This window comes from Parasteatoda tepidariorum, chromosome 8 (genome assembly GCF_043381705.1).
Source record: "Parasteatoda tepidariorum isolate YZ-2023 chromosome 8, CAS_Ptep_4.0, whole genome shotgun sequence".
Lineage (NCBI taxonomy): Eukaryota > Metazoa > Arthropoda > Arachnida > Araneae > Theridiidae > Parasteatoda > Parasteatoda tepidariorum.
The window spans coordinates 91115089-91127709 of record NC_092211.1 but is presented as its reverse complement, the minus strand read 5'-3'; the positions used below and the strand labels follow the sequence as shown (position 1 = coordinate 91127709).

Here is a 12621-nt window from a genome sequence, read left to right as displayed (position 1 = left end):
CAAGTAAACATTTTAAATGTAGTGAATCATGGAATTCAGAGATTCCCAATCAGCTGGTTTAGGAAATACCTAAAAAATTTTAAAAGCACTGCTTCTACTGTAAAAAAAGATCTGCAAGATAATTCAAGTACAGGAGCTACATTATTGTTTATAAAAAGTGCTTTAATGTCTGTTTCATGAATTGATTTATTTATACAAGAAAGAGTTGATTGTATTTGGAACTGCATCAAAATCTGCTAATATCACAATTCTTATTCACAGAATTGGTTTTTGTATTTATCTGATTTAAAAGTTACGATAAAAAGACATAATAAGGGCTAGTTCTAATTTAACCAAAAACTGAAACATTGATTCTAAGTAATTAATTTAATTTTGTTATAAAATTTCAGTGTTGCATAATTTTTAATTATGTACCTTTAAGTGTTATTTAACAAAAAAAACGTGCATAATTTTATTTATATAACCTGTGCAGAATTAAATAGTATATATATATCTTTAAAGTAAATAAGCAAACTGTATATATATTTCTGTGTTCTTGTACTTCTGATAACTAGTTTGCACCTTTGTGTTAAAATACTCATCATCATAGCTAATAACATTAAAGTTAACAGTTAATTAAAATCTTTAGGGCTACATTTTTTTCCTTCAAGTTTCTGAAAATCACAGGGTTAAAGATTCTTGTTAATGAAAAATATCTTTCAGATATAAACATTTTTTTCTGAATAAGGTATTTAAAATAATAAATATTGTTTAATTTATTTTATATATAAAAGTTAAAAAAAAAAAACTTTTAACAATGATTCATAAAAGATTGGGAATCTCTGATTTTAAGTAGTTCATCAGCTGTAAAATTTCATCTGCATTTAATAATAAGAATAGATATTTGCACTAAGATGTTTTTAACAATGTATTGTCATTTTTATATATATTTTTTTTCATCTTTCGAATATTCACTTGTATTTTGCATTTTGCCTAAAAATGGAAACATGAAGTGATGTTTTTAATTCTCATCTCTTTGTACATAAAGCATTGTATAAACATATATGTATTTGCTCTGTAATATGCATTCAGCTAAATAGTTGTGAATTTTATATATAATAAATTATAAAAGTAGTCTTATTTTGTGTATTTGAATGAATCATTGCTTTGATCCAAAGTCAAACCAGAGTTGGACATCCAGTACCAGTTTCGGAGTATTATCCAAAAATGAAATATCATGAGATTGCTTAAGCTTATACCAATTTCAACACCTAATGAAATATAACAGATTTTTATTGAAATAAAAACAAAAAATTAGTTACTTTTATTGTTTTCTACATTTTTTAATTCTTTTTATAAGAAATTATGTAGTTTCTCTTCTAAAAAAAACTTTAAAGGTATCTTACCTCCACTTCTTGAATTTTTGTTTACCCTGTGTTCCCCCCCCCCTAACAAAATTTTTATGATAAGCTATTGCCTCTCGAAAGAATTGGGGAAAAAATCGCCTATTTATATTACATTAAACTCCCTCTCCTAAGGAAATCGCAAACATTTCTTAAGTAAGAAAGTCACAACTGGTTTTTGCTTAAACTTTGACTCATACTGCTGTAATCTAATTTTAGAATTAAATTCAAATGAAAGATGTAACTTTGCATAAAGAAAATTTTCGTTTTAAATCATTTTTTAAAATTTTGAGGATGATATTCAGGAATCTTATGTTTTTTCCTTTTGTATTCAAAACTCTTTGCATCTATAATTCTGTGAAGAAAAATTTTCCAAATTCACTTTTATTTAAAATTTTTCCATGTGTAACTTCTTTAGTTTCAAGTGACATGTTTTGTTTTGCCTTTTAAGAATAAGTGGTTTTTAATATCTTACGTAATCATTGCTCATAACCCTTTCTCATCAAAAATAATGAAATCAAAAGACCAGGCATTACATGAATTTAAATGGTCCTAAATTGCATTTTAAAAATTATTAGATTTCTATGGATTTTTTCTTGAAATTAAAAATAGTTAAATGAATGGTTAGTAATTTTGAGTAAGTAAGTTAATATTATACGGTTTCCCTTTCCATATTTTAAAAATTTTGTTTCATGATTATTTAAACCAGGAATTCCTGTTTTTTTTTCACAATGGTGAAAAACACCATTGAAGAAATAGGTTTCTTCCAATCCAAGCTGAAACTGTTTTCGAAATTTTTTTTAAGCAGTTCGTAATTACAATCTAGTTTAACCTTCCGGGAATGATATAAACTGAAGATGTACGTGGTGAAAATTTAATATTTTACCCTACCTGTTCCAGTTACCCGGTAAAAATCTTTATTTGTTTTTCAGCAGGTTCCAATGACCCTCTAATATTTGGATTTATTACTTAGCCAGTTCCAGGTACCCGGTAGAATTTGAATTTATTATCTGGCTGTGTACTACATGTATGAAAAAGGATATAAAAATTTTATACTTTCTTATCGAACAAATACAGATGAAATCTCTAAAAAAATTTATGGCATGTCTTTATAAATAAAATTATATGTTTTTAATTTTAGATTATTTTACACTACATTTTTAAAAGTTTAAAAAAATATTTGGGATGACTGTTTTGCTATACAATGATTAACAAAAAACTTTGAAATGAAGTGTAAAAATCTGATAATAGAGTGGAATTAATTTTTCATTTGATTCATTGAAAATTTCAATAACATTTAATAATGAAGCTTTTGTTAAATGTAAGACATTTTCAAAATATTTTAATGAAGTGACGGTATAGTAAATGAAAAATGTTTTAACTATTGGGATTCAATTGTCAATCATCTGACTATAAGCGCAATTTCTGTGTAGTAAGATCTACCTGAATACAATCACTTGAAAATTTTAACAGTCGGTAAGAAATTTTATCTAATGTTGAACCGAAGCTTTGTATCGTTTTTATCCCAGTAATTGTGAACATATAAAAGATAAAGGAATTTCTTGACCAAGCAACAAATACGGTACAAACTTGTTTTCTGAAAAAAACTTTTTCTGTGAAACTAATATATATATTTGCGTAACATGGAGTTTATTTCTAGTGAAAATTTAAAGTTATTGATGGTCAATTGTATTCATACATGCTTATTTCCTATATAAACAGAGAACAATTTATACTGAAAATATTTCCAAATGTTTTTACAGTTATATAAAAATAAAAAGTTTTTTTTTAGTGCTTTGAAATAAAAACTACTTTCAAAAAATGTATTTATCCATTTTAGTTAAAGTTGTCGGTTTTTACATGTGCTTTTATTTTACTGGAAAATAAAAGATGATGAAATATGAGTAACTATTTGTAAGAAAATATTTATATTTCATTTGCAAAAGTTGTTCTATTATACTTCTATGAAATGCACAAACCTGATTAAAAATTCTGCACAAGAGTGTAGTATGTGGTTCATTTCTTTCAGTCTGATTATTAAAAAACAGATTGATTTCTAAGTATTTTTATAAATAGTTAAGACGTTACTATAATTCGGTTGTGTCGAACATAAATGAGTATCGCCTTTGTAGTGAATTTCTTTTGCCGATATAAACCACTCAAATTGTAATAGCTCTCTACTTAAACATATCCTTTGACTTGTATCCTTTGATATTAACATCAAAGTTCTCTTTTGAATCAAAAAATTATGAAAAATCATTTAAGTGTCCGGGAAACGACCTCCTGAAATACAGCTATGAATAATAATAATTAGAAAACAAAGGAGGGCAATGGCTATAACCGAAATAGACAATAGTATGCATAAAATCTAGGTTCCACAGAATTCTTTACCCGCCTCTTATCTTGCTTGCGTCATCACTGATTTTAGCGACAATAGTACTAACTATATAGGACAAAATAAAAAAAAAATTAAAAATGTTATAAAAATATTTTTTAACCTTTCTAAATATTTTTAGAAATTTTGACACATATCCTTTGACTTGATATTAACATCAAAGTTCTCTTTTGAATCAAAAAATTATGAAAAATCATTAAAGTGTCCGGGAAACGACCTCCTGAAATACAGCTATCAATAGTAATAATTAGAAAACAAAGGAGAGCAATGGCTATAACCGAAATGGTTAATGGTATTTATAAAATCTGGACTTCACTGAATATTTTTTACGGCCACATATCTTGTTTGCGTCATCATTGATTAGCGACACCATTACTAACTATAATAGACAAAATAAAAATTTAAGAATGTTTTAAAACTATTTTTTTAGCATCTGTATATGTCTTTAGAAATTTTGACATCCTTTTACTTGACATTATTATCACAGTTCTTTTTTGAATCAAAAAATTATAAATAAAATCTTTTGTTCAGTGTTCACGAATTTAGAGGAGTGCAATTATAAAATTCTTTAATTTTTCATTCGTTTTTTTCTTTTTTATTTGTTTCCGATTCATAAATCATTTTTGTTCACTGTTTTGATTGTGTGAATGTAAAAATTCCCGAAATAATTTATGCAACTATAGCATATATTTGTGATGAAATAACTATTTTTAATAATAACTACTAGATAATAAATACTGTGAACGATATAATAACTATTTTTAATAATAAATATTTGAAATGAAATTACAACTTATTTTAATAATAACTATTTTTAATAAATATTTTCAATAAAATAGTAATATTAAAATAATAAAACTGATTTCATAATAATAAAGCTAGCAAAGTTCTGGCAGTTTTCGACACCCCCAGTCAGAGAAAAGTTGGCACGCCACTGACTACGACATAAAAATTTTGAATGAGTTGTAATATTGGAAGATTTTTTATTCCTTTTCACCGTGAACAAGTGCCGGATTAAGTGTACCCTAGGCCATTAAAATTTTTGGGGCCCTCAGATCAAATTTTTTTTCTCTTATATTTTTTATTTATTCAAATATAAAAGTATTTATATATCTTTTCACTTAAGAAAGCATATTTAAAATAAAAATAACTAATAATAAATTAAATTTTACTATATTTCGTTAAATTAGAACTAAAAAATGATCATAACATTTTATAATCATAACATATATATTTGAAATTGATTGTTTTTTTAAAAAAATCATTGTTTTTCTTAATTTATTTTCAAAAAATCCATTTTAAGGGGGGCCCCTAATCATTGGGGGCCCCAGGCCATGACCTAATGGGTAATCCGGCACTACCTTGAACAATAATTCTTTAATCAAAATATAGTTTAACATTGAATAAGTCGATGTCAGGTAGTGTTAGCAGAGAATAATCCAAATCCGTTTTGATATTGTACATTTTAATTTTATTTGTTAAATTAAGAACATCTACTTCAATTACGTCAAAATTATAAACTCTGCCTTGAGTTTGTTGAATGTTTTTCTTCAATTTTTCTACAGTTAAAATTTTTTTTTACAATGAAACAACTAATATTGTTCCTCAAATATCACAAAATGCCAAAATTATAAATTTTTAGCCATCACTCTCAGACATTAATCTTATCACAAAATTTAATTGTGATTTTGTCTCAACCTTTTTATCATATTTGTTTTGAGAAGAGTTATCAGAAACAGTTCCATGGTGAGTTTTTTTATATATTTTTTTATTTTTTTCATTTCATTTCATTGTAATTATATTTAGAATGATCACTATATTGATTGAAACTAACTCTATATGGGTAATTTCTTCCCATATAATGCTGTTGATCACTTTGATATTTATTTTGAAAATTTCTTTTTACCTGTAGTGCTTTACATGCAACGCATTTCTGTTTTGTAGGAGAAAATTGTTTCGGTTTAGTACCTGTCTGTTTATTTAGTCCGATTCTTAGGGATTCAAATTTATCTAGTTTTTTTTTTTTTTTTTTTTTTTTTTTTTTTTTTTTTTTTTTTTTTTTTTTTTNTTTTTTTTTTTTTTTTTTTTTTTGCTTAACTCAAAGAACTATTCGTAGGATCAAGAAAATGTTGTTTAACTTCATTCAGCACTCTAGTTTTAAATTGGTTAGTAGTAATTAATTCTTTCAATTGTTCAATCTTCAGTTCAGCTAACCAAAGCATCAGTGTAGGGTTCAGCCGATTGCAACATGGCCTATAGCTTTTTTTATTCGCCACATTGTTGTAACGAAACCCATTTATTTTTTCACTTTTTAAATGGTTAAAAAAATTTTTTTGAATGGTTGTCTGCTGATGAGTTATAACACTTTTTATTTTCTATATTGATTTATTTTAATGTAGCATTCCTTATATTTAATATTATATGTATTCCGATTTTCATTAACTGCTTATGCGCGTGTTTATTAAAGTTTAATGGCTTTACTTTAAACGTTTAATTTATTATTAAATGATTATTATTAATATGTATAAAATATCAGAAAAATTTTTTAAAAAAAAAAATCTTTTTTTTCAGTATCGAATTTAAAGGGGTAGGAGGTAAAAACTGATGAATGAATTGCTGTTAAAGGGAGTGGTGAGTGAAGCGATCAGGAAAATATTTCTCCATTTATGTAAAATTTGGCATTTGTTATGAATTTTTACTGATCCTATGATTTGCACAATTTATGTTTCACCTGATTGATGCGAACATTTTTTTAATTTTAAACTTTAGAGTACGTTTAATAAAAATATTTTTAACTTTAACACACGTTTTACCTTTTGGCGGAGCACTGAAAATTATTTCGCGAACACAAAATGCTCCGCGAAGCATAGTTTGAGATCCTCTGCTATATGTTATTAAATTTTGCGTGTTTGAGTTCTCGACTCACTATTATGATATTCGAGCATTTTAAAATTTGTCCTCAGTAATAGTTTAAATTAGAGTTTGGAGAGAAAATGACACGGTGGTGAAAAATAATTATTTGAGATGATAAAAAGTCTTTTTTTTAAAAATAAATAAAAATTTATTCCGCATCCATGTCATTCAGAGGTAGCCAATAAATCCCTAAAATTCCCTACTGGAGAAATCTCCCGCGCTTGCGCAAATCGATCGAAAGCAAAGAGAAGAAGCTTCCGTGAATCATAGTGGATGAAAGAGTGAAGGCGGAATGTGATTCTGTCATCTTTTTTCCCATTCACATGATTTGAAGGGACGAGGATGAATCTTCTATCAGCAGTTGTCCCAACACGGCGAGTGTAGGGGTCACCGCTGGCTTCGTGGGGGCAGCTCTTGGGAGCTCTGGTGTCCCTTCGGGCACGGGTCCCCCACCCAGCCTGCCCCTACGTATGCACGGTGCTATTCGAAGATTCAAAGAAATGGGATCGAGTAGCGTTAACTTAGCCCCCGCTGAGGATGGAGATTGTTCGGCGGTGATCACACGACGAAGGAGAACTTCATCGGCTGGGGGCATCGGTGGCCGCCCCAGCGTCGGCTACCGACTAGGGCGCAGAAAAGCTCTTTTCGAAAAAAGAAGAAGAGTGAGTGATTATGCCCTCATTATGGCTATTTTCGGAATCGGAGTGATGGTCGCAGAAACTGAATTTTCAGCTGCCGGCATCTACAGCAAGGTAAGAACTCTTTTTTTTTAATAAAATATTTTCCAACAGAATGAAATGCATATTCGGGCGTTTTATTTCGGGGGGAAAATATGAGCCTATTAACTGACCCATCATTTTATAGTAAAACAGCGATTTCATCGAGGGTAGAAATTAATATGTCACTGGAATCAGACACCATAAGATTTGAATACATTTTCATGTCCCTGTCAGATTTTTTGTTTTTAAAAAGAAAATTTAAATTACAAAACAGTGAAGCATGAAAAGAAGGGAAGGAGAAGAGTTCAGTTGAATAACTGTGTTCATCCAGCGGTTTTCAGACTCTCCAAAACATGAGAATCAAATTCTCTTTTCATCGATCGAGAGAGCACTGAAAATTATTTTATGGTGACACACATAAAATTTTAGTACGGATCACTCTTCATTATGAAAAAAACAAACCCTTAATAATTTATCATAAAAATGGACCTATTACAATATTTTTCATTTTAAGAGAGGGAGCTACAACAAAGTTCTTTTGGAGTTGATGGCGATCTAATTTTTAAACTCTTTGAAATCTTTAGGCTTTCAATCTAAAGCGGGATCTTACTTTTACAACAAGATTCTACAGTAATTTTGAATTCAAAAAAATTAACAAACAGCTGATTTTATTATTTTTCACATAATAATTAAATAAAAAAAGACCCTTTTTTCATAATATTATAAATAAATTCTTCAAACTAAAAACATTTTTTTCCTGAAAAAAATTATACAAGTTACGGCTTGTTTTATTCTGAGCAATATGGCAGTTCTAAGTATAAACTAGTATTCCAATGTTATATAAAAAACACACACTGAAACGAGAAAATAACACTCTCATTTCCCAAATTGAAATCGTCTGCTTAATTTGCTAGTTATTTATTCCAAGTTTTGTTAAAATGAGTTTTTCTCAAATCACATTTTTTTCTTTCATCTCAGATGACTTCGATTAAACCTAGGAAGTCTAAACTTGGTAATTGGCTGCTTAAATTCATATGAGCTCTTTAATAATAGAAAATATTTTATGTGCTTTGGAGTATTTCTATTTGTTATCCAATCGCCATTTTTTATGCCGAAAATGTGTATAGTTTTATTATTTTTCAATAAACTAAAAGACTCCTTCCCCTGCTAGCTCCAGTCACCGACCCCAGTCATTGCTTTGCATTCATCATTGGGCTTTTTCCCCTTATACGCCAATATTATCAAAATCTATAATTATTATAGCTTTATGTTAGAACATTTTCTTAATATGGAAATCATCACGAAATAGACAATTATCTAGATCTGAAAAATAATCCTCTGTATTTTAAAAATAAAAAAAATTGACCTAAGAAATACAGATTGTAGGACTCTATAGGAAGAATTAAACGAGAAGCTATTTTACTCGTTGACGAGAATTCTAACTGTTCAAATAGATGGCTGTTTTTGATTAAAGGTTTAGAGTTACATCTGGCAACACGTCATCTTTCTCTCTCTCTCTTTGATTGATATCTACTCGAGCGCGACCTAGAAGCATTTCGCCGGGGGAAAATAAATTTTCTACATCAATGGATAAATAGCCAATGTTTAAAGCAAAAAAGCTGAATCATGAAAAAGCACTTAAATTTGCAATAAATTTCGAACAAATTGGAGTTTAGAAATACAATGAAATGTGTGAAGTTCACACATAAAAATGACTCTTTCAGCACATCAAATTTTTATTCCGTCATTGCATTTCCGTCGGCTACAGATCGACCCAACGTAGCTGAACATAACCATTTCCAGATGGTTTCCATTCCATTTTCCATAATCATTTCCGGTGCAATCGAACCTCAGAACCCAGTTCGTGTCAGGAAAAGGCAGCCATTATGAAGCCATCACCAGATTACAAAGTGTCTTGTTGCTGCCATATTCTCTATTGCCAAATTACCTAAACCATCCTAAAGGACACGCATTGATCCTTGCCGTTTTTTCACGCAATGCTTCTTGTCTACCAAAACCATGATTAGACACCAGTTTCTATGCGTCAGGTGTAAATGACTTAAGAATGAATAGCCCCTCCTCTTTGTTTATGTTTTCGAAAGGATTTTTTGCACCGGGGTTAAAATACTACTAAAAAAAAAAAGTAGGTTTAGTAGGTTGGCTTCGGTTTCTTTGTTTGTCGAGTTAAAGCCTTTTTTGTGTCAAAAATAAGCAGTGAAGATAAATTTGATTTTTCTAAGATCTCTGCTAATTAATATATGAACGTCTAAAATAAAGAAAAATGAATTTTTTTCCTAAAAAATGATTAAATTTGTTATAAGTCAACTGTATTCAATGAAACGTTAATTATCTGTGCTTAGATTATTTTGGTGTTCTGTGACCCTGAAAGTTAAATCGGTAAATCACGCTTCTTTTTGAGGAGAAAAATCTATGAACACAAATGACACATGCGCTTCATAAACTACTGGAAGTCAGAAGTTTTAATATGTTTATACATCAATCATATTTTGAAGACCAAGGAAAAAAAATATAAAATTTTGCCAATCAGAATATGGTGCGTCGAGGGTTAAAAAGCATAAATGTAATTGGCTGAGGACCAAGTGAACTTACAGAAAATTAATTATGTCAAATTTTAAAAAAAATATCTGAAACAGTGTTTGTTATCTATAAAGATTTGCAGTGGGCTAAAAAAAATCTATGCTTGTCCGAATTCCTGTAAACTTAAAATGTACCGTCGGAGAATTTCGGATGATTTTTAGCATTAGTTTCTTATTTGCAATCAATTGGCTATGCCGTCGACAGACTAATTGTTATTATTCTAAATATTATACAAAAATATTAAGTGATGAATTTAATGAGAAAATTGAGCCATTAAAGGAAATTGTTAGAAAAATAAAAAATTTCTGGGAAAGTTAATTAAGTAATTTTATTTAATAAGACTGTGGATAACATTAATTCGAGTTCATTCAGATAAACCTAAAATTGTACACAACAAATTAATGCCGACAAATGCATTTCATTGATTAATTATTTTTTTCTTTTTTTAATTACTTCAAAAGGCTACTATTAAATTGAAATTTTATAAATTTGAATTGTTTAAAACATAAATATCAGTTGAAATTTGAAGCGACATATTTCTAAATTGAAATTTTTGAGGTCAGAGGAATTCTGTCAGAGGAAAACAGTTTAAAAACCAAATATTTATTACATTAATCAAAGTTCAAAATTAAGAGATAAATATGATATTGTTTCTTATAAAATGTATCATTCATTAATTTTAAATTAGTTTTTAGAGCATTAAAATAATTTAAATTAATGTTTGTAATTATTCATATGTTTTTTTAAACAGATAATTATAAAATGCTCTCAAAAAGAACCTAATTCGATTGGGTTGTGCTACCCATTACACTAGTTTCTTTTTAGGAAATTAATAATAAGCTGATAGTTATTGCAATGGGATGAAGAACATATTATGCGTTTCTTTTATTATCAGTAGCAGTAAAATGTTTTGATTTTTCATAGCTTATACCGAAGTTTCTATCAAAAGAAAATTAAATAATCTTAAATACATTTTATTCTTCGTCTGTATAATTAATTATTTCGTCTCATATGTATCATTAAAATGATTTAAAATTCACATTTCTGGTGTTAGTTGAGTTAAAAGTTTATTACCACTTGCTTTCAATCAATATTTTAAGTTAAGTATGTCAGGGGATAGAGCGTTTGGCTTCCAATGAGGTGAACCGGGTTCGAATGCCAGCGAGGGCTGGTCGATACGAATTCCGCATTCGGCTTGCACCGACCATAGGGCTGATGTGAAATATCCTCAGTGGTAGACAGATCGTGGATTAGAGTTCCCCTGCCTTCAGGCTAACCGTGGGAGGTCTTCGTGGTTTTCCTCTCCATATAACACCTCGAAAAGTCCTCCAGGTAGACAAATTTCTTCCCAATACTTTATCCAAGAGTTCCCTTGTCTTCTGGATTGGGTTCAAAATTACAAGTCTACGAAGTTGAACATAGGTAGCCGTGAACTGAAAATTCGGTAAGCTGTTCAATGATGGTTATAAAATAAAATAAAAATGTGTAAAATCTGCTAAAAGAACAGAAAGATAACCTCTTTGATTACTATGACTCTGAAATAGAGTGACTTCTTAATTTGCTCTTAATTAGACAAACTCGTTAATTCGATAAACAGAGAATACCAGATTTAAAAAAAGTTCAAATTTGATTCAAAAAAGAAAAGTAAAGGAAAAAATTCATAAATCATCAGAACTTCTCTCGATGTCGAATTGGAGATCATAATCACGCCAACACGAGATCTTCAAACATTATAAAATTACTAGTGGGCTGCGGGAGCTACAACAAAGTTCTTTTGGNAAATCATCAGAACTTCTCTCGATGTCGAATTGGAGATCATAATCACGCCAACACGAGATCTTCAAACATTATAAAATTATATTTTAACTATGCAGACAATGGTAAATAAATAGTCTTCTTTGGACATAGCATAGTTTTCTATTTCATGTTTCCCAGTCCGTCGCCGATTGCCCATCGTGCAGCTTTAGTGCGACGTAAATAAAGTACCTATATCTACTTTAGAAATTTTAATATATTTCAAATATTTATTATCGGCATACGCTTCTTGTTGCTCAGAGGGACATTTTAAACGCATCTTATTGGACGAGAAATTCAAATGACGCGTAGATTTCAGAGTCACTACAGAAATTTTCAGAAAAGGTCGCTCGAAAAACTAGTATTCATGAGTCGTCCTCAAATGTCATCGAGTAGTTGATTCACAGGATCTCCCCTATAGACGTGCTGTTTATGAAACTTGCATCCGACGCACTAAAATTGGTGCATACTCACGGTTTAACAATGACAATTCGACGCAGCCTTCATTAAGTGCAGATATTTGCCTGAAATTGGGTATTATTGGCACACTCCACTCTTGACACTGTTGAATTCCCTCACAATTTCCAAAATGGAATGTCCCATGTGCTCCAACTACCATTTTACGTTCGTTAACTCTACTCTTGCAGTCGTAATTACTTCAGAAGAAGTCTCGCGTGAATAACTTGAACACAAATAAAAATTCTGATCTGATATTGAAAAGGGATCTTTCAAGCCGCATGTGGTCCACGTACCTTGTTTCTGGTAGGATATCGAGTGAAAAACTCTGAAGTGGGGAAGCTAAGTGACACTAAAAATAATA

The 12621-nt window shown here is 29.6% G+C and overlaps 1 protein-coding gene across 2 annotated transcripts in view; it reads left to right on the top strand.

Moving 5' to 3' along the window:
• The first annotated feature begins 6922 nt into the window (after positions 1-6922).
• LOC107446561 (small conductance calcium-activated potassium channel protein) overlaps positions 6923-12621 on the top strand; it is a 54481-nt gene continuing 48782 nt past the window's right edge. For both annotated transcript variants that reach the window (XM_043049274.2, XM_016061243.3), the window contains exon 1: positions 6923-7442. In XM_043049274.2, the coding sequence (XP_042905208.1) occupies positions 7161-7442 (282 nt within the window). In that variant the 5' untranslated portion in view covers positions 6923-7160. The remainder of the gene's footprint in view (positions 7443-12621) is intronic.